The 23,313-nt window shown below is 45.3% G+C and overlaps 1 protein-coding gene across 2 annotated transcripts in view; it reads right to left on the bottom strand.

Annotated features, from left to right (window-relative positions):
- The window catches only part of LOC107112555 (ATP-binding cassette sub-family D member 2-like), a 46,450-nt gene extending 24,372 nt beyond the window's left edge, over window positions 1-22,078 (bottom strand). Inside the window, exons 1-5 of one of the 2 annotated variants that reach the window (XM_015413710.1) lie at window positions 21,690-22,078; window positions 20,914-21,651; window positions 17,597-17,777; window positions 11,438-11,559; window positions 3,945-4,107 (exon numbers count right to left, since the gene is read on the bottom strand). In XM_015413710.1, the coding sequence (XP_015269196.1) occupies window positions 3,945-4,107; window positions 11,438-11,559; window positions 17,597-17,777; window positions 20,914-21,651; window positions 21,690-21,938 (1,453 nt within the window). In that variant the 5' untranslated portion in view covers window positions 21,939-22,078. Of the gene's footprint in view, window positions 1-3,944; window positions 4,108-11,437; window positions 11,560-17,596; window positions 17,778-20,913 lie in introns of both variants that reach the window. The other variant, XM_015413711.1, reaches the window with a different exon arrangement.
- Window positions 22,079-23,313: the final 1,235 nt, after the last annotated feature.

Below are 23,313 nucleotides of genomic sequence, written 5' to 3'. Positions count from 1 at the left end.
TTGCCTCCATCAAAAGAAAATAGTGTTTCGTATCATATTGTGATACAAAAAGATTTACTCTATAGTTAATAACTCTTTCCACTGTATGTCACTGGACTGGATCCTTAGGATTTTTTTCCACTGCAGGACATACTCTCCTCCAACCAAAGGAGCCTTCCCTGATGTAAGGCACCCTTGCATCGGGGAAGATCCCTCCTACTGGAACAAAATACCTCTATTAACAGAACAGCGCCCCAGAGACTGATACAATGACCTCAGTTTTATGTTAACTTCTGGTTTGGGGAGGATTTTGATGCCAACTGTAAATAAAAACTGCGCAACAAAATGGTATGTTCAACAGGGACCCCATATTCCATATTATTTCTACCCAGTTCTTCAAGAAAGAAACCTACAAATGAAGCCAATCCGGAAAGTTTCCTTCTTTCCAGATATCTCATTGTTTATGACTTTCATTGTGGAAACTGTAATTAAGAATAAGAATAGTTCTCTGTCCAGATATCTGGCACATCTATGCACAGTAAAACGTCTTGTTGTACATATTGCCAATACTGTATGAAAACAGATGCCAGCTATACAAGAAAAATGTGTATATTCAAATATAAACTGAGGGTTCTTTCCAAGAGCTACAGTAGTATAACTCATTATAATTCCTATTAAATATATTCTATGAGTTCAGAGACACTCAGAAGATTTTACATACTGGAATATTTCAATATAACTTTTACTGAGGTAATTAATTAGTATTGGAAGCTGGCACCATAGACTGTAGAGATCATCCTGAAGACATGAACATTGGGGGGGGGGGGACGACGACACACAACTAAACTGATGGATGACCCAGAAACTACGAAGGAGATAACTTCAAGGTGCTTTTAACATCATGTGGTTCAACTGATTCATCTGCTTTCACACTGTCAAGTTCAACCTGGTTTGGACTGAAGAATATGGAGCAAAACAGAGGTGACAGAGATCACAGATAAAATGGAAATTGGGTGTGCATGCATCTATAATTTGAATCAAGGCCATGCAAGACTGGAGGAGGGAACTGAACCCTTCAGGTTCTGCTTGGTTTCATTATTCGACACCAGGCTCACCACACTGTTATAAGGCATTTAAAAGGGAAAGCAAGATGTGTCATTTCCACTTTAAATGACAGTAACAGTGACGGAAGCTGAAACTGAGTGGGGCTCGAAGGTTTATGTTCCCTCTTCCCACATCCCCCCTCCACATAACTGAGCCACATGGGAAGGAGAGATATAAATATTTCATGAAGTAATAAATAAATTACTTTCAACAGAGAGATGGAAATCCGTGAAGGCATGAAGATGGAGGGTGGATCCAGGAGCCACTCAACCACATGATGACCCAGAAATTCTAAAGCACGTAACTTTAACAAACCCTAGAAGTTACTTGACCAGTAAGTGTTTGAGCTGATTTGTCTACATGAACACACAAAGCGGCCTGATTCTGACTCAGACCATTTAGGTAAAGGTAAAGGTTCCCTTGCTCGAAAGCCAGTCGAATCCGACTCTAGGGTTGCGGTGCTCATCTCCGTTTCAAAGCCGAAGAGCCAGCGCTGTCCGAAGACGTTTCCATGGTCATGTGGCCGGCATGACTAAACACCAAGGCGCACGGAACTAGGTGCACTATCTATTCAGAGTGGCAGCAGCTCTCCAGGATCGCCATCTGAGGTCTTTCACACCACCGACTACCTGGTCCTTTTAGCTGGAAATGCCAGGGATTGAACTGCTACTGAGCCACAGCCCCTGTCCAGCATTCATGCCATCACATGCAATGTGATCTCCAGTACGTCTGTTTTATTTATTTATTTATTTATTTATTTATTAAATTTCTACCCCGCCCTCCCGCCGAAGCGGCTCAGGGCGGCCTACAAGCAATTTAAAACCAACGTTCGGTTAAAACCAATGATTACAAAATATAAAATACAGTTCCATAAAATCCCAGCTAATACATCCTGTGATAAAGTGCTAGTGCGACACCACCGGCGTAATCAGTTCTTATCGGAACGCCTGGCGAAACAGCTCTGTTTTAACGGCTCTACGGAACTGCTGGAGGTCCTGTAGAGCTCTAATCTCATGAGGGTACCACAGTGTTGGCACCGCCAGGGAGAACACCCTGGTCCTAGTTGCCGCTAACCTGGCGTCCCTAGGCCCGGGGGGGGGGAGACAGTTTTGCCCTTAAGGAAGCAGAGGAGGAGCACTCCTTTCCTCTCTATGGTATTATGTTCTACTGCAGCCATCAACAGCCTTTTATAAACAGAACGTAACATATCCATATCCATCAAGCCATCATTAACACCTCAAGGAGATCAGATACCGACAAACATCTACCACATGGTGACCACTGGAAAATCTACTGAGCTGGCATCTCTAGGAATCTCAAGAGCTGGTTATCTGTATTCTCTGGTCAGCTTGCAAACTGAGCAATGGTTATTTTTCTGGATTTCCAAGTGGTCACCTCACCGCACAGTTACAGAAAATAGAGAACAAGGTTTTCCTTGTAACTACAGCCATTCTGAAGTGCATATGATCCAGAAGGTGTCAATGTGAACCCTAATAGTCCCCCCCCCTCCTGGGGGCCTTTAAAAGACTTCACAAACTCCTTGGCTTTGCTGCCTTTAGCATTAGAGATAGATAACATGGTATTAGAGGGAACTAAGCAGCATAAAGTACATTGCACAGTTAATTCTTTTTAGTCCCAGCAGATGGAGCACCAACAGTTCCTTGTGAGGCAAAAGCCTTTACCTGGACTGCATTGTAGTACACTGAATCACACAAGCATTTAGCTGACCTTTGGGGGATGCATACTGAGGGCACTACCTACATACTGCTAAAAAGGGACATTACAGCAACTGCTTACGAAGTACTCATGCTTGTTGAAGACACAATGAAGGCTTTGGATCAGAGTTTAATAAGGTCCTCCTATCTCCTTTGGCAACATCCTCTGATGTGAAGGGAGGCAGCATTTTCCAAAGCAATTTTTTAAATGAACGTGAAATATTTCAGATCACGTGTGACGTTTTAAAGTGTGGGGGGGGGTTGATTTAAAAAATCAGGAATAAAGATTGCATTTGTCAGAAGGTACCTGCCAAAACGTACGCACTGTACCCTTTTTGTTTACTTAATCTATCCCTGCCTTTCTCCCCAGTGGGGACCCAAAGTGGCTCACAACATTCTCCCCTTCTCTATTTTATCCTTACAACAATTCTGTCAAGTAGATGAGGCTACATGTGCCTGACTGGCCCAAGATCACCCAGCAAGCTTCCACGGCAGAGCAGGGGTTCGTACCTGAGACTCTCAGATCCAAGCTTGACACGCTAACTACTACAACACATTTCCACACCACAGGCAGAGGAACGCAAATCTGCACGCTTTGTCACCTAAAAAAATATCTTCACAAAGAAAACCAGGATGTCAAGGAGAAGACTAAGCTTTAAACATTCTCCCTGACATGCTAATTTTGTCAAGAAGTGCAATCTCTGGCCTATGGTGTAAACCAACGTGCTATAGAAACTAAGCAATTTATCTGAATGTGCAGATAATACCACAGCCTCTACAGAAGACAATTTATAATGGCAAAAACTTGGGTACAGGTAGCTGAAGAGCCCTAGACTTCCTGTACCTGGCAGTGGGAATAGATTAAGTGTACAAATAACTTTTTGTTTATATAGCTGCCCCAGTGATTCCAAGTAAGGTCCTACGACAGGCTGGATCAGTGGTACATGAAATCCAGCATCCTGTTTCACACAGAGGCCAACCAGTTGCCCTGGATGGCCAATAAACAGGGCATAAAGGCCAAGGACTCCCCTGGATGTTGCCTTCTGGTATTCAGAACTGAACTGCTACTGGATATGGAGGTTCAAAATTATGTGACACATCAGAAACAAAGAACCTAAAAAAACAAACAAACGTAGAATTCATTACCCTTGATTTCTAAGGGGCCATCAATATGTCGTTCTGTTTTCTCACTCTTCGTATTGCCACTTTCTTGAGACACAGCTGTCCTTTTGTAAATGCCTCTCTTCACTTCATCAAAGACCAAAAACATGTTGTATACCCGAGCTGTGTAGCCAGCTAACTCGGTGACCTGCCAGATGACAAATTATAGCGGAGATAAATTACTGGACTGCATATTTTTATACACACACAAGCACACATTTTCATGTGCTTTCCTGAAATGCCAGAAGCCAGTTTTGATATGTATGCAAATTTTCTTCCACCGGACAGTGATGGAACTACAAAGGTCACCTACTAGTAGTTGTAAGAAATGTAATGAGGTCATCTCTTAGCAGTTCTTAAAACAGCTAAATTTAACTAGGTAGTCTGGGAAACTTTCACTTAAATTGACTTGGTGGTGTTGATTTAAATGAACTTAAACTGACCTTAAAGGGTGCGTGGGTCACTCAGTTCAGTTCAAATATGTTGGCCTGTTTGCCCTGCCTCTGCAGCAAACAGTGCGCTCATCTCACAAGTGACAACGAAGCCTTAGATCACTTCAGAGAAAAAGGTAAGCGGTCTGCTCTGCTTCTCTCTTTTCATTTTCCATGCCAGCTCAAGATCAACTAGCAGCTGGTGACTGATACTCAACGCAACCCTCGACTGATGCAGTGCTGCTGCTTGCCTGTCACAGAAACATACATGCTTTCCTAAGGTTGCATTGAGATGTAACATTTGATTAAAGGACAGCGTCAGAACACATGTCAATAACTAGGGGCTTTGATTCACAGGAGGTGTTTAATATCTATTACCCTTCATTCCAGATTAGCAGTTTTGGGACATATTCCCTCCTAACATGATAATGTTTGTTTTGGTCTGTTTATAAGGAAGGAAGGTATTATGCCGCTGGCTGGAAACTTTTGTGGCGGCTGTGTTAAGATTCTCCTCAATGTTCCCCATCATTCACATCTTGTAAAACTCTGCCTGCTCTTCATCTGCAAGTATGTGTGCCTGCAAACACTTGCGGCAAACTGTTAGGGTCAAACTAGACTTTACAGCATCCATGGGTCTGGTCAGTGGACGCTGACTCATTTTAGAGTTGGACATGGCCATTTAAAAATGCCATGTGGTTGCACAGTGTGGCAGGACTAGGCAATCTTGTCCACTCCCCACACCTTTTCAAGTGCCACCATGCTACATGCCCACAGGGCATTTTTAAATGGCCAAGTTCAGCTCTAAAATGGCAAAATGCCTAGCTTCCTCAATTGCACACATCCACTTTTCCACAAAACCGATGTCACTGGACCATGTTAAAAGACATTGCTGTGGAACTGGCTTTAATGAAAGGGGGGAAGAGTCTGCAAGCACAGGGATCTCTGGCTTTATACCATTTTCTATATGACTGTTCCATAACTCTCATTCTTCACAGTTACCTTCCCCTACAGGTGGCAACTGTCCTCAAATTACATCGGAAGTCACACCCAAGCATGTAAAGAAAGGGGATGGGGAAAAACCAGTTCTGATAGCTGGCAACTATCAACCAACAAGTGGTGGCTTCTCCTCAAAACTATAGTGTGCCATCTGCTAGCAGAAAGAAAGTAGGTCAAAACATCTGGACCTGTCAGAAAGCATGGAAAGATAAATATTATTTGTACCATGAACATACAGAGGAAATGGTTTAACTATCTGTTGTGTAACATTTACACACAGCCAAAATTTTGCTATGCTATTAACTGTTTGCCTCCCCTTCACAGCAAAAAGAAGTCCATTTGTTCTTTATAAGAGAATCTGACCACAAGAACACTTGAACACGAGAAATTAAAAAAAAAAAACATTAGAGCAATCACTATTTTTGCATATCTGGTAAATTCTGATATTCAGCAGATATCTAGTCTGTGGCTATATTATAATTCTCCAGTGCACGTGTTTTTGAAACTTAATTTTTGATTGACTGAAAAAATGGTCTTTTGAATTCCATTATTTTAGTGCATACACTGAGATGCAGTGGGGAAATGCATGACATATTCCAATACTTTTAATCATATTGCGTTTGCATGCTGTTGAAGTATGTTGTCCCACTAAGTCTAAGTATTTAATGCTGTTCACCAGTACAACAGATGGATACTAATAGTCTTCCCCATGAATGGTTACAATCCAACAAAGGGGTGCCATTCTAAAATTAAGGCACAGTACTGCAGATCTAGCCCATGTACAAGAGCTGAAGTGCTTTTCCAAAAGTGCTTCCCCCCCCCCCAACAGTGTGGGGGTAGGTACTAGGGTCTCCCCCCAATCAACCTCCTTGTATACCTTGTGCCAAAGTCCTAGCTTATTTAAAACTTGTGCCAAAGTCCTAGCTTATTTAAATCTACAGAGAAGGTCATAATACAGTTTACTACCCTGACTCCGGAGCTGCGGTGGTTCAAGTGGTTAAGACGCTGAACTGCAGGCTGTGGAAGGTCGGTAGTTCAGCAGTTCGAGACCCGAGTGTACCACATGACGGAGTGAGCTCCCATCTCTAGTTCCAGTTCCTGCCAACCTAGCAGTTCGAAAGCAAGAAATTGCAAGTAGATAAATAGGTACCACTTCAGTGGGAAGGTAACAGCGTTCCATGCGCCTTGGTGTTTAGTCATGCCGGCCACATGACCATGGAAACGTCTTCGGGAGATGAGCACCGCAACCCTAGAGTCGGATTTGACTGGCTTTCGAGCAAGGGAACCTTTACCTTTACCTTTTTACCCTGACTCCAGAGCTCTAATGTGTACACGGCATTTCTGCATGTAGAATGTTCTGATTCATTCTGAATTACCAGGGTCAAAATCGTGAATCAAAGAGAAATGTTACATGTCACATTGCAGCTGTAGGATGCAGAATCTGAAGCCTGACCCTGCTAAGGAGTTCTGGAAGTTTATTACTTGATGGCTCAGGAGCCTCAGCCATAAAACTCAAGGGCCTAAAACTCTAAATGCATTTTATTTATTTATTTATTTATTTAATTTCTAGGCCACCCTCCCCTGCGAGCAGGGCTCAGGGCAGCTGACAACAGAGACATACAATATATATATATAAATTAAAAAAATTAAAACCAACAAAAGAAAGCAGTAGTCCTTAGTAAAAAATTATGAGTTCCAAGATGACTAGCAGTCAGAATTTCTGGTTTAGCAGATCACAGACCTCCCAGAAGAAACATGTAAAAGATGTAAACGGTGGGAGGGGGGAACATAAAGGGTAAGAGGATTATGAAGGTGCCAAATCACATAATTGTGCCATCACTGTCCTCAGCCAAAAGCCTGGGGGAACATCTCTGCCTTACAACCCCTGTGGAAAGGCAACAAATCCTGCAGGGCTCAGTTGTTCTCGGGCAGACAGTTCCACTAGGTAGGGGCCAGGACTGAAAAAGCCATGCCCCTAGTTGAGGATAGCCGGATGTCTCAGGCCAGGGACCACCAGGAGATTCTTACTTCTTGAGCGTAATGCTCTTCTCGGAATACACATTCCAGTGCTGATGCACTCTCTCGCCTTCCTTCTATCCTTCCAAATTTATGTTTGAATGTGAGGAGGCAGTAATGGCAGTAAAATCGACTTTCTTCTCTGCCACCATTGCGTCAGCAGAATCTCTTCCAGCTCAGTTGTTTAAATAGTTTGTAACTTGATAACTCCTAATTCTGACCCTGCTGGCAATGAAAATTTGGCCCCCAGCTGTGATTTTTTTTTGCAAGGTTCTTTGCTGACGAAATCTCTCTCACCCATTCCAACTTGGAGGCCAAGTTGAGTGCAGTTCCAGTGCCTTTTGTTATTGATAGTTTCAGACTGATCCTGCCTGTGGATGCTGACAGGGTCCTTAGGAGTGTGAGGGCCACCACCAGTGCTCTGGACCCCTGCCCATCCTGGCTTTTAAAATCTTGCTGGGGAAAAATATTGGAGCCGTTCCTGAGTCGGGGGGGGGGCTTTCCCAAGGCCATTGAAGGAGGCAGTTATTAGACCTCAGTTCAAAAAACCTTCATTGGCTAGGGATGATGTGGCCAATTGAAGGCCAGTCTCCTGGTGGCTTCCTGGATGACACATCCATCCTTGACCCATTTCAATCTGGTTTCACGCCTGGGATTGGTACCTTTGTTACACTGGTGGACAATCCTCCCTGTTGATACTGTTGGATCTCTCAGCGGCCTTTGATAAAGTTGACCACTCCATTCTTATCCACCAGCTTGAAGATGGAGTTGGTATGGAGGGCACAGCTGTTTGGTGGTTTCAGCCCTTTCTGTCTGACCAGAAACAAAGACTCACCACTGGAGGTACAGAATCAACTGAGTGGAATTAATCTTGTGGAATGCCACAGGGTTCTAGTCTCCCACCCATGCTCTTTAATTCATATATGAGGCCACTAAATGAGATAGACTGGAGCTTTGGGGTTGAGTGCCATCAATATGCAGATGCTACCGAGCTCTACAGTTCATTATCCAAGCCTCCAGATACATCTTTCCTGGTTCTGAACTAGTGCTTTAAGGCTGTCATCAGGTGGCTAAGGCAGAACAAACTGAAGATGAATCCTTACTTTGACAAGCCTTTATTGGCATACGTATATACATACAATAGGAGATCAGATTAAATATAGATCAGAAAATACAAATCCATATAGGGTAAAATTGGAGCTACGGCGCAGAAAAACAGCATGAAAGCAGAAAAACCAATGGTTACTTATCAGAACGTATAGCCATAGCACTAAGAAGAAACCTTGCTACTATTTCGGTTATTTCCGTATCTTAATCATCAAGCAAAAACGGAACCTTAAAACTGTCAGGAATTTCTGAGAATTGAGCTAATATAGGATACAGAAGATCCTGGCGGGGAAGATGAATCCAGACAAGACAGAGGTAATGCTGGTTGTGAAGGCTTGATATTCTAGAGGGACAGAATCCACTTGTCCTAGATGGAGCGTCATTGGCTTTTTCAGAGCAGGTTAAGAGCTTGGGGGTACTCATGGACCCTGCTTTGCTGTTTGAAAAGCAGGCTGGCATGGTGGCCACGGGGTCCTTCTATCAGCTATATCTGATTTGCCAACTCTCTCATTTCCTAGATTCAGCTGATCTGGCCACACTTATCCATGCTTCTATAATCTCATGGATGGTTTACTGCAATGCAGTCTATGTGAGGAGGCCCTCGAAGACAACCCAGAAACTATAGTTGGTCTAGAATGCAGCAGCCCAACTACTGTCAGAGGCTAGCCATCAGGAACATATGTTGCCCATTTTGAAATAGCTACACTGGATGCCAGTCTGTTTCCAAGTTCAATTCAAGGTGCTGGGTTTGACCTTTAAAGCCCTTCACGACTTGGGATGCACATTAATGAAGGACCGTCTCCATACGTCCCTATGCACCAACTACTGTCATCAAGTAGCCATCTGTTGACTATCCCACTGCTTAGGGTGGCCTGGGCCTTTTCCATCATGGCTTTGGCTCTGTGTAATGGGCTCCCTAAAGAGGTGAGAGAGATCCCCCCCCCCCAAACTTGAGATCTTTTTGTGCCTGTTTGCCAGGGCTTTTGAGGGAATCTGAATCTTTTTTGGGGGGAGAGATTTGGGGATTGTTATTTTATTTATGCTTTTAAACTGAAAATGTTTTAAAGTACTATCATAAGCTACTCTGAACCACGAGGAAAAGTGGGATATAACTGTTTTTATAAAATAAATAAATATCTTTGTTTGGTATGGTCTGGATTTTGGTACAGTTATACAGAAATACCTTTTTAAATCAGGGCTAGAGTTAGCTTGAGATGCTGACATTTCCTTTAAATGTCTCCATTTAAAATTTAGACCAAGGGTTCCACCTGCCTTTTACCTAAAGTAACCCTGCTTCAAATAACAATTCTGTTAGATGCACATGAGTTGGGTGGTTTGGACTGGCCAGAAAGTTGCTACTTCAGAAAAGGTAAAAATGTTTTGCAATCCAATTTGTGTACACATAGTATTACATAAGATACCATTATGTTCGTTATGAATAAATAATAACCAGTACTAATAATATGGACACACTTTTTATAATCCAGGAGTGATGACCTTGGGAGGAAAGCGATGGTGAACCTAAACAGCATGATAAAAAGTAGAGACATCACCCTGCCAACAAAAGTCCGCATGGTCAAAGCAATGGTATTCCCAGTAGTCATGTATGGCTGCGAGAGTTGGACTATAAGGAAGGCCGAGCGCCGAAGAATAGATTATTTTGAACTACGGTGCTGAAGAAGACTCTTGAGAGTCCCCTGGACTGCAAGAAGATCAAATCAGTCAATCCTAAACGAAATCAACCCTGACTGTTCCCTGGAAGGCCAGATAATGAAACTGAAGCTCAAATACTTTGGCCACCAAATGAAAAGGGAGCACTGGAGAAGACCCTGATGCTGGGAAAGATTGAAGGTCAAAGAAGACGGGGACGGCAAAGGATGAGATGGTTGGACAGTGTCATCGATGCAACGAACATGAAGTTGAGCTAACTTCAGAGGACGGCGGAAGACCAGAAGGCCTGGCGTGATCTGGTCCATGGGGTCGCAAAGAGTCGGACTCGACTGTGCGACCGAACAACAAAAGTGATGATCTGGGAGTGAGAAATTTAAAACTACTTGGGAAATACCACAAACACCTTTGGGGTTTGTAGGCTCCACATCAAGCTAACACTGAAATGTTACTGACATTTAGCAGTAACTGGTCCGATTCTTGATTTTTTCCTCCCCAGAAACACCTACACAATTCACCAACTATATTTAGTCTAAGCAATATGCATAGGAAGATTTAGGTGGCAGCTCTTGCCATATTTTAAGTCCTGTTCAGTCATTCTGTTTGACCACACATATGGGACAAATACATGTGATTTCCAATATGTGCTATCACTGTTTCTTCTGAAAGGCGCACCATGGCTATATTCCAGCTTCAGAACAAGTGTACCGCACTTGTCCTGAGATGGAAAATTAACATGTTTTCCCCTTTCAATGAAAAAGGATGACTGCACATAGCATGAGGATTGTGGACAGTATATTTGTTCCACATGTGTGGTCACAGTGCCATAAACATGATGTTTGAAAATGTCTTTATTCTACATGTGATTAGATCTCAGAAACACCTAAATCTATGGTTATTATGACACACAAAAACCTGTCATAGTTCTTTCAGTATGTTGATTTTTGCCATCTAATTCTGAATCTTTGAAACCTGCCATGAACCTTGCTTTCTCTGCTCAAAATGGTACTCTCAGCATACAATTTAGTATGTCTGTCTATCTATCTGTCTGTCTGTCTGTCTGTCTGTCTGTCTGTCTGTCTGTCTGTCTGTCTGACTGTCTGTCTGACTGTCTGTCTGACTGTCTGTCTGACTGTCTGTCTGACTGTCTGTCTTTGTCTGTCTATCTACCTACCTACAAAACACAAATAATATCCTACATTATTTTAAAATTTCTGTTGTTAAATTCTTTCCATCATCACAAAGAAATCAACCCTGTACCTCTTTGTAAGATGACATAATCCGCTCAATGGCATCCGCACCAGAGGCCAGTAAATTTCGGGAAGTGGTAAAGGTTTCTGTTCGTTCACTGACCATTGCTTGCTTCTGGCCATCTTCTAATTCTAGAAACAAGAGAGAAATAATTGGAACAAATGGTATCTTGAGAATGTCCTAACACCATGAAATAAATTTTCCTCATAAGGAAGTAGCAAAATCCATGTCATAAAATCAGTTCAAAACCTCTTAAACAGACTTTCCAAATCCTAACTGGAAGGCTTCTGTAGGCGTAGCAGTCAGAAGACCTTTGACAGGGAATGCTCCTCCTACCGAGGCAAAAGGAGCAGCTATCCAAATTCTCCCTTTCAGCAGTCCTTCCAGACACAAGCCCTGTTCAAGCAACCCTAACATCCATACAAGGGGGAAGAGTAGGAATTAATTCCACCATCTGAAAGAACAGTAAACACAAACACTGGTTACAAGCATTGGGCAGCAAACTGCCCATTTAACTTGCAGGGACAGATCCTGGTGGGTGCTGTCCTGGAGGGCGACTGGCAGCCAGGAGCAAGCCAAGCCAAGCCCCAGCAGACCTGTCAACACCACTTGGCTTCCTTCAGAAGCATCAGTGATTGCTGGAGGCTCAGCAGCTGCCTCCTCCTCCTCTTCCTCCACTGCCATTGCTTGCTGGCAGTATGGGAAGAGGCAATGGGCATCAAACACTCACTCTAGCACCATAGCTTCCTCTAAGCTGAGTGGCCCCTAAGCACTGGCTTTTAACGCCACAGGGGCTATTCAGCTTGAGTTGTCCCTGGGCTGCTTTAAATTCCCACCTTTCTGAACCTACCATCTTTCTGATCCCTTTGCAATCTGTACAATATACTGGTCTGGATCAAGCCAGCTTTTTCACTCAGTCTTGCCCCAATTCCCCTCCTTACAACAGTCCCCCATCCCACATGGCTTTTGTCCATGTAGGCTTCAGGAGACTCAGTATAGCCTTTTTGGAGGGTCAGATGGTGCCGCTTCCTCCCTTCTTTACCCCTGGGAAAACTGAGTGGATCCAACTCATTGACTTTATACCTTCAGTCGGTCTGATCATCATTACAGCACTAACCAGTCCCCTATGGCAAACCTTTTAACTTCCACTGATTTATTTACACCAGCTATTAAAAATGTCCCCAATGTTCCCTAAAAACTATGCCTCTTTTACAATTTGGAAATGTAATAAGTCATGTTTAGGAAAAGAAAACTGCCATATAGGGAACCATTTCGCTTTGCCACCAGGTTAGCTTATTTGTTTTCTTTTAATTAGGACAATTAAATAAAAGCTTTCTTTCTCACAGCACATATGTTGAAGACACAACCTTCTGCCGATGTATTTGCAGGCAGTAAACCTGAAAATAACTTTTCTTCGGGATCAGATGAAAGGGGACCCTGATGCACTGGCAGGGGGAAAAATCCCACACTAATTCTTATAAGCAAAGAACTAAGCAAAGCAGCTACAAGTATTAAGGTAAGCATGAGAAAAACATCTACAAGTACCTTTTCATACACAACATTCATTTTCCTTCATCCTAAAGTCTCTCCTGCATACTATGTATTGCACTGACAAAAATCTCACAGAATCTGATATTGTATAGTTCTTTATGGAGCCAGCCAGTCTCTGCTATTCATGCCTTTAGAGTATGGTTTTTAAAGCAAAATAAAAGAAGATGAATGTTACTTGAAAAGGTCTAGAAAAGGCCTTACCATTACCAATTATGCAAACCAACACTTGTACACCCATAAGGCTGGATCCTACAATTCTGATCCACGAATTGAAGAAGTAGAGTAGGTATTTATACCCTGCTTTTTTCTACCCTAAGGAGTCTCACAGTGGCTTACAATTGCCTTTGCCTTCCTCTCCCCACAACAGACACCCTATGAGGTAGGTGGAGCTGAAAGAGTTCCGAGAGAACTGTGAGAAGCCCAAGGTCACCCAACAGGCTGCATGTGGAGGAGTGGGGTGTCAAACCAGGCTCTCTAGATTAGAGTCCACTGCTCTTAACCACTATACTACACCAGCTCTGAGGTGTTTTCCTTCCACGCAAGGAGGCTTCTACCAACAAAAGATCTTCCATCAAAGAACTGTTAGAAGGATCCAACACACAGCTACCCCAAAATGGCTTTGGTTGCACATAGGTAACCATGTACAAATTAGAGGCTATGGGTGGGGCTGTATGCTTCCACCCAGTGCTACAGAGCTCAGATGAGCTCTGTGGTTAGGCTACACATTTGCTATGCATGGATCAGGGTCACAGTTCTGAGCAATGTCCAAAAGTGTTTCATTGGAAGTTAATAAGAATATACCATGGGGTAAGCATTTCTTACACTTCGATGTTCCTTCTTGCCCATACTCTTACCTACTTTGCCTACTTCTCTGCTTAAGTAAATTAGTATGGAGTTCCCCACGCACATAACGCAGCTGGCCCACCTCCTGTTTTAATCCTGGAGAAAAGATACTATTATGCAAGCACAAGGACTTCTGCCCATGGAGTGCAAATTTCACAGCTCCTCCCTTCCCATGGCAGCCCAAAATGTCCCCTAAAATCTGCTCCTGTAGAGAGGGGACCCCCAGACACAGGATTTAGGGGGCCTTTTGGGGTGCTCCAGGAAGGAGGAGCTGCAAAAGTCTTGCTCCTTGGGCAGAAGTCCTTGTGCCTGTGGAAACACTGTGCTGGATCCAACCCATCATGTTTTCAGAAGCCTGTACAGATTAATTGGCATCAGCAGGTTGAGATTCATCCCATTTTAGTCTCCCTCTCTGACATACCAGGCTAGGGACATAAACAAAACACACAGTGCACAAAGATTGCCATGCTGGGTAGCATCCATAAAGATCTTTCAGTCATTCAGATTGTTTCCCTAGGAACTCATGGGACTTAACAAAATGCACATCTTTGGACAAGGGGGAAGAGATTTCAGCTGATCTCCCCCCTCATCACAGAATCCCAGTTTGTTCCCAGTGCTGTTCCCATGGGTCTGCTGAACCCCAGGTACAACAATCAAGGGGCTCAGTGGCCTATCACACTCCAGTTGTTCTAGTTCGGGTCTTTCGTATTCCATTCTTTATCCTTGCTGCTTTTCAAAGAAAAGAACTGTTGGTGGTACTTTATTACATTTGATTGCAAACGGCTCAGAAAGCCTTGTTGTGAAGGAGGACATGTAAAGAATAATAAAATACTCAGGAAGATTTGTCCGACTAGTCTTTTTCTTACGCATACTCAAAATTTGATTGCTGTACTTTGAAGCAAAGCATGGCTCAAACACTGAGTCATTTAGAGCTCTTTCCTCTGTCTTATACTAGCTCTCTGCTTGAATGTGATGTGAGATCGCATGAGTTGATCAGTAAAGTGGGAAGAAGAGATGAGACAGTGGCAGACCTGTATGCTCAAACTTGGGTTGCATCAAAATGTAAGGGTGGGTGGAAGCTATTTCAAGCAACAAAGTGGCCAAGATAATGGGTGCTGAATTCTTCCTTCATCTGCTGCTTCCCACTCATGCAACCTCTCTCCCAAATGCATCTCTACCTATCAGGACTCGAAGACTGAAAGTAAGCCTGGCTAGAAGAAAAATGGCTGGGGAGGGGGGATTGCAGGGAGACACTCAGAGGCAAGGGTCAGCACCCCCCGTCACATATACGTTGGTTACTATAATCTCTCCTCATCCTAGTCTACATTTGAAAAATACCAGTCTGTCATTGTCATAACTAGTTGTGTACTTACAGAATGTTTATATATCTGATTCATGTTTATATATCTGACAACTGCATATAGTAATCCTACTTTGGACACCACATCGAACCTTACAAGTGGGGAACCTTTGAAAACTTGAAAGAGGGGAGTGTCATTTCCCTACTTCTCTCCCTAGTAGTGCCCATAACCTCTCCCCTTTCCTTCTCTTCTGCCCACCCACCAACTTATCTTTTCTGTTTCTCCTCCTGGCAGCTTCTGCTACCCATTACTCATCCACCCCCATGTCTTTAGTTTTCCCTTTTTAGCTTTTCCTCCTCCTCTCCAGTTTCACATTTTCTTCTTCCTATTCTTTCTATGTTTAAGTGTGTCTCTCTCCTCAGCTTCCTCATGTTGACACCAATTGAGGTTTGGAATCCTCAGCAATGCTGACTGCAGGTTGCCTAGCAACCCCCCAAATGGCCACTGAGATCTTACAATGCACTCTCACAAGACCTCTGTGGTAGACTAAGTATCTGCTTCTTTAAGAAACAAAATTGCTTCTATTATTTTGGGGTTGTTCTAGTCCATATTTTATATATGGGATGGGCAGAGACCATAAAAGCCCGGTTCGTTCTGGGGCTCGTGAACCGGGCAGCCCTTAACTGAAGCCTATGGAATAGATCTGAGTAGGATTCTGAGTAAACCTGCTTAGGTTTGCTGTCTACCCACACTGGCTTCAGCAGACTTACAACTCTGCTTAAGACTTCACTGTTGAAGCCCTTTGAAATCAGGGCCATTTTCTATATATTAAAAAGCAACACAATTTAGTCCTACCGGCCACATGACCACGAAATCGTCTTCGGACAGCGCTGGCTCTTTGGCTTTGAAATGGAGATGAGCACCGCAACCCTAGAGTCGGACTCAACTGGCTTTCGAGCAAGGGAACCTTTACCTTTATAACAATGTGAGATAGTTTAAGAACTTCCTGAGATACATCTTCTAAGCATGATTATGGTGCCAAGTTATACCTTTCAAAGTCAATGGCTTCCAAGGGTTTAACTTTGCTTAGGATGCCCTGATAGAGATGGCTGAGCCTGGATAAAGTCTGGCTCAGTCAGAAACTCATTGTATAGCCTAGGAAACCTCAGAGTCAGGTTGTATAAACTATACAAGGTGCTTCACATTCATTATCTTTGGACATAAAGAAAGTGAATCTCAAACTTAAATTTAGATCTTGTTACTGTTGGTATAAAAAGATTTTCTCAGGGCAATTTCCCTCCACAGGAATCTTTACTCTTGTGGTGTTTAAAACAAAGTTGTCTTCCTTTTTAATGTAATTTTTCTTTAAAACCTTGATTTAAAAATTAATTAAAAATAAACCTTTTCTAAGATTGTTTTATGCTGGGAATCCCCCAACCACATTTCTTTTAGTCTACCACAGAAAAGCAGTGCAATCCTAAGAACACTGTCATGAAAGTAAGCCCTATGGAATAGATCTGAGTAGGATTCTGAATAAACCTGCTTAGGTTTGCTGTCTACCCACACTGGCTTCAGCAGACTTACAAGGGCATAACTCTGCTTAGGACTTCACTGTTGAAGCCCTTTGAAATCAGGGCCATTTTCTATATATTAAAAAGCAACACAATTTAGTTTTGAAAGCTATACATGCAGCTGCACAAGCTAGTGTCCCACTGGCTTTTAGTGGGGCTTAGTAATAAAGAATTGGAGTTGGAATGTACCTTAAACACCTTTCATGGTTCCAGAGACTTATAAGAGCCGAACTACACTTGATTTTTTTGGCAAGTTGGGTTGGGGTTCTGCGGACTTGACTCACTTTCCGTGCAGCCATACAACACCTGTAGGAAAAGGCATTTTTAAAGTCCTCAGGAGCCCAATTCTGCCTGGGCCTGCAGTGTGGGAGGATGAGGAGCTCCTGCCTTCCCACCCACCCCCCACACCACTTTCCAAGTATTCTGATCCTGTGCAGCTCCAAAGTTATGCAAATAACTTTCTGCTCGGGTCACTTCAGCTCAGAAAAAGAGTATGGAGGGAAAGGGTGGAATCCTTCCTTCTCTCACACTGCAGTTCCGAGCAGAATTGGGTTCCTGGTGACTTTAAAAATGCTGTTTCCCACAGCTGTGGTATGACTGCAGGACAGCAAGTTGAGTCTAGGGAACCCCAACTGGACTTACAAAAAAATCACAATGTGTCGTTTGGCCCTAAGGGAATTTGTTTCAGAGTACCAGATCCAAGCAGGAGGAGAGGGTTATGTGTTATTTAGATAAGTCTTGATTTACAGTTTTACTATCCTCTGCTTATATCTAGCAGAACTACTGAAGCATGCTGTTTTAGCCCCTGGACATTGTAGAGTTTCTTTTCCACCCAAACCTATGTTACTTCTCCCACAATAAAACTGTCACACAAGTATTTCAAATTGAATAAATGTCATTACCGCCATCTGCAAATCCCGTTGCTGTGATGATAGGTACAGCCACCATAATCAAGCCACTACCACTCCAGACATATTTCATCAGGAACTGTTCGAGCATGATGTACCATAAACGCTTGGAGAGAATGAGATTCATTTGATCGGCTAGAGCTTTGTAACTTTTCTGGAGTTGGTTCATTTCTACCTACAGGTAGAAAAGGTACATTCTGACACAGAAGGATACATATAGAGACACAGGCAATGTAAACAGAAATGCCTAACAAAACTAGATGACTGGCAATAGGGCTTGTATCCACCCAAAATAGCTGAATGTTTTTAATACCGTCTCTCACAATGCAAGCTTATGCATGCCTACATAGAAGTAAGTCCCACTATCTTCAAAGGGATTTGCTCCCAGGTAAAAGCATACAGGATTGCATCCCTGGAGTCTCAGCTGGTTTATACTGTGTAGTTCCAATAAACTCAACAGACCCAGTTTGGGTGGTCTGGGAATGACATCTCTCCTCCCAAAAAGTGGGAAGAGATGGTTATCCTCATATCAAGGTTTCATACAAGATACAGAAACATGTGTGAGAGAAAGAGTGGATCACTCCCACTTCTGCTCTGTGTCACATCTGATGCCACTCACAACGGTAACCTGCAGAGCTGGGCACTGCCAAATGGACAGAATGCCATACATGGATCCAGGAAACCCACATGCACTTTTAAAATGCCATGCTTAAATGGAAGAGACCATTGGGCAAGACACCATGCCTCGCTTTCAGTTCCTGACTTGTGGCCTGCTTTGTGGAGATACTGGAAGGTGACTGAGATGAGGGTTGTGAAACCCTCAGAAGTCTTATATTTTACTCACGTTTCAGAAGGGTAGCCCTGTGAGTCTATTGCTGGAAGAATGAACAGGAGTTCAGTAGCTTCAAAGCATATGCTGGAATGAAGGGTTGGTTTTTTTGTCTTTAAGGTGCCACTGGACTCCTGTTTATATTGTATTTATTATCACATCTGTGGCACTGTACAATAGACAGGGCCATCTCGCAGTAAGTCTATGAGAAAGGTTAAGCCAAGAGGCGGTGCCTGGACCATGGTCACCCAGTAAGTGCCAAGGTTGAGTGGGAATTTTAACAGACACATCCCTAGGAGCAGCACACTCTACAGTCCCCATAGGCACAAACTAATGTGCTCTATCTATGACAAGCAACTAATACTGAATGAGTGGCGGTAAGAATGTCAAAACAGGATCCAGGTGACCCAGTGTCAAGCTCAGACCTCGCTTGCCAAATATTTCCTACATTCATGTTCTGTTTCATTATTCCGTTGGTTGTGTTATGGATTCACATGCACTCTCATACAGATCCTATGTTGCACGCAACCTTGCTCTTTCCCCTTGCTGTTTATCATCTCTCCCGGGAACTGGGGGGTGGGGAGTGGTTGTGTTTGGCTGTTTGCTTTGCTTGGTTAGTGTCAGCTCATAACAGTTCTCATGCAGGGGGCCTTCCGAGTGTGTTGAGAACACCTTGGGAAGTATATGATCTCATCATTCTGTGTGATCTTGTAGTCTGGGGAGCTTCTAGATAATGTGTTAGCATGCAGGTGTAGGGCCAGTCACAAGGGCAGGGGCAGGTGTGTGGCAGGCTGAATGGGAGCAGTGATTGGTTGTCTGGCATCTGTGGAATTTCTTGCTTTTAGTATATTGACGGAACTGGCGTCTGGGCCCCAGTTCCGACACAGGAGCCGTCTATGCTTGGAACCTCTCTACCTCTTAATAAACAAATCTTCCTGCTACAAGAGTGTCTGTGAGAGTGATTGCATCCAGGACTTGACATCCAGGTTCAAATCCCTGCTCTGCCATGGAAGCTTGCTAGATGACCTTAGGCGACTCACTCTCTCTCTCAGCCTGAACTATTTCACAAGGCTTTTGTGAAGAGAAAATGGAGGAGAGGAGATGGATGTAAGGTACCTAAGTTTCCCACTGGAGAGAAAGACAGGGTAGAAATAAAGTAATTTATAAATAAATATAAAAATAAACACTGATTAGCAGCAAATTAGTGGGAAATATTGCAGTCACTGGTAGCTTAGCTTCAGCACTTGGAGTGACAGATACTCGCCTCTAGGAAAGCCAAGCATCCCACAGAAACCACAGTGGGATGGGAAAAGAGTTGTACAAGAGTGCTGATGTGCTCTGGTACAACTCCTTTCAATGATGCTTCCAACAGGAAAGTTCTCAATGGAATTGCATCCAGTAGCTTTTAATGAAGATGTAATTTGAACAAGGCAAAAAGATTTTTTAAGGCAAACAATTCTTTCCTCAATAAAAACAGCTTTCAAATTCATATAAAACATAATATCCTCAACGTCAAAATGAACTACTCATTTTATGTAACTGCGGTTGTTAAGGCACAACGCTTCAGCCTGGGCTATTTAAAGACTCTGCAAGGACAGTATCTCTGCCAGGCCATTCAAAGCAATGTCAAAGGTTGGGGCTGCTGTCCATATTCAAGCAAAGTTTTCTTCAGGCTCAAATATGCAACTGCTAGATTCTCTGTTTCTTTTCTGGGGAGAGAAGTGAGAGAATCCTTCTGTTTTAACCTATACATTTAGGAAAATATAAAGTTCTAGAAGAAATGTATGAAAATGAAACCATGCTAGCAATTCAGCCTGAAGAAGCAAGATGAGTCTAGGAAGGATATTACATTTAGGATAAGGGAAGTCTATGACTGGGAGAAACTGGAGTTTTATTGCGGTTTCACTATCCAGATGGCTGGGAGAAGAAAATCCCAGAGGGCTGGATTTGGTGGGGGGAGGAGGGGGATGGGAAAATTAACATGCAGTTGCAGGAGGCATCTGCTGTGAGCAACCCTGGCCATGCTTCATGAGGCAATGGGGTATCTGAGGTTATTAGGCCCTTTGCAGCCCCCTGGATGAATTACTCCAAAAAGAACCCTCACATCTTTTGCTACTACCAAAATTGGGAACACAAATCTACCCTTTGATTAAACCCAACAGCATGAAGAACAGGGTCCTCAGAATGTACACATTTCCCCACCTCCTTGCCCAAAATGTTTCCTGATAAAGGGTTCGGGAAGAAGAAAAAGAAAGCTGCTCTGCACCCTCTGATGGTGCCTCCCTCCACCAAGCCCCTTCCCCCAAAGCCTCTGGTGTAAACCGGTGTGGGTGTCTGAGGGAGTCACATCTCCTGGGGAAAGGGGGAAGGAAGGGAGCATCAGTTCCCGTATCCCAGAGGGCCTGGAGCACTCCTACCAAAGCAGTCCCTTGGAAGGTCCTCTCCTGAGGTTCCCTCCAGGGTCTCTTCTGGCCCCCCTTACCTTGTGCCCTCTGTAGAAGGCGATCTCTTCCACATTGGCGATGATCCGTGCGTGGACATAGCGCAGGTAACCCTTCCTTTGGGCCTCCTCGGCCACCAGCTTGCCAAATTTGGGCGAGCAGGCTTTCAGCACCTTGGCAGTGGCATAGACCACCAGGCCGGCCAAGAGGGTGGGCCCGATGGGGCTGGCCCCCCGGGACCTGGCGGTCTGGATGAGGGTGTAGGAGGTGAGCAGCACGTCGAGTATGGGCTTGGTCAGGTTGGAGTAGAGGTGGGCCACCGACTGCGAGAACATCATGATGTCCTCGGTGAGGGACTGGTCCGGGTTGGCCAGGCGCCCGTCCATGTTGATCACCTTGTAGTAGGTCTGGTCGGCGAAGTAGGTCCGGTAGGCGTGGCGCACCAGGCGGGTGCGGAAGGCCAGGGCCAGCTTGCACTCCAGGTAGCGGATGGCGCTATTGACGAAGGTGGCCGGGATGGCGATCAGCAGCCACTTGATCAGCTGGAGCGCGAAGCTGCGCGGCTTCTTCTCCACGATGCTCTTGACGATCTTGCCGTCCAGGCCGGCCACGTAGATGGAGAGGAAGGTCCGGGAGACCAGGGCCACCGAGTGGAGGCACAGCCAGGCCGAGTCGCGGCTCGCCAGCTGCGGGAAGAGGATCTTGCGGAGTTCCAGCAGCTGCCGGAAAAATTCCGCATTGGCCGCCGGCGAGGCTCGCTCGGCCGCCAGCTCCGGACACTGCAGCGGCGGCAACGGCGGCCGCTCCGCCTGGGGACGCTCCCCTCCCTCCGGCTCCTGCCGCCGGAGCCCTGCCGCTGCCGCAAGTCCCTCTTGCCGCCCGCCTGCCGAAGCCGCCGGCAGAGCCGCGGGCAGAGGAGCTTCAGCCCGTACGCCGCAGCCAGCAGGCACGCCGCCTTCTTGGCCGCGCTCGCCCGGCTCCATTTCTCGCGCCCGGCCGCCGCCTCCAGCACGGGGGTCATCTTCCCGCAGCGGGATACGGCCGGGGAGGGCTTCGAGCGGCTCATGGGGCGGCGCAGCCTCGGCCGGGCCCGCCGCGACCCATCAACCCGGCCCCGCCGAGCCGGCCGGTGGCATCGCCTGCAGGATGACTCGCGCCGCGAGGACGACGGCTCGCCTCCCCGGCCCCCCGCGCCGCGCAACAATACTCTCTCGCCCTCCCGCCCTCTGGCCGCCAGGCTCCGGCGCCGCAGCAAGCCCCGCCCCTCCCGCTCGCTCATTGGCTGCCAAGCCCTGGGAAAGCGTTCTGCGGCGACAGACAGGGGAGCACCTCAGCCCACCCCACCGCCCGCAACCCCAAGCGACCTCCGGCAGGGTTAGGAGCCCGCTGGACGCAAAGAGGAGCTACGGCCGCGGCCGAGGGGTGGGGGGGGGGCGCAATCCTCGCAGGGGAAGCATCAGCCAAACCTGGAAAGCTGCAGTTGGTCCATCAGGGTCAGGCTTGCCTGCTCTGACAGCTGCTCTCCAAAGACCCAGGCAGGGCGGTCTCCCACATCACCTACAGCTGGCCCCTCAGATCTGGAGCTGCCCCGGGGCTGAACCTGAGTGAGACCTTCTGCAAAGCAGATCCTTCACCAGGCAGCCCTCCTCGAAAGAGAGGCTGGAACATATGAAGCTGCTTTATACTGAGTCAGTCTATCAGGTCACACTCAATACTGTCTATTTGTACATGCAGCAGCTCTCCAGGGGCATAGAGGTCTTTCACATCAGGTACCTTTTAACTGAAGATGCTGGGGGTTGGACCTGCGATCTGCTCTGGTCTGGACCACTGCATACCACACAACCATGTACCTGGCACTACTATGCAACTGTCTGATGGACACATAAGAACTACCTTGCATCCCAAACCCACTGCCTTCCACACTTCTCTACGTGCTTCCAGCAATCACCCTGAACACATTGGCTCTACCTAAGCACTACCTCACAACCACCTTTGCTCCCATTTCTTGGACAAGGAGAAACACCCAGAGGATTTGCAAGAAGCATTCTTGAGATTGGAGCAGCCACCCAATGCAGTGAAGAAACAGACTGATGAGTTTAGACTAGTACCAAAGAATAGCCCGCTACAAGATAGGCCCAAAGGAGATCACAGTAGATCACCACTGGCTGTCACCTATGACTTCCAGCTCATACCAGTTCAGTGCATCATCAGTGATCTGCAGTCCATCCTTGACAATGATGCTTCGCTCTTGGGCCTTGAGTGCTCCCCCAATCTAAAACCATTTCTTATCAACAACTATGGGCCACTTTACAAGGATGCACACCTAGGCACCAGTAATAAACCCATATACCACCTCTGGGTCTCCAGATCTGCTTAAAATTCAGACCTACTTGTATCAGCCGGACCCTCTGGGTTCATGCATTTGCACACCTTCCAATGCA

The sequence above is a fragment of the Gekko japonicus genome, unplaced genomic scaffold (genome assembly GCF_001447785.1).
Source record: "Gekko japonicus isolate JY-2015 unplaced genomic scaffold, Gekko_japonicus_V1.1 scaffold572, whole genome shotgun sequence".
In the NCBI taxonomy this organism is placed as follows: Eukaryota; Metazoa; Chordata; class Lepidosauria; order Squamata; family Gekkonidae; genus Gekko; species Gekko japonicus.
Note: the sequence above shows the minus strand (reverse complement) of the source record. Positions and strands in the feature narration are given on the sequence as shown.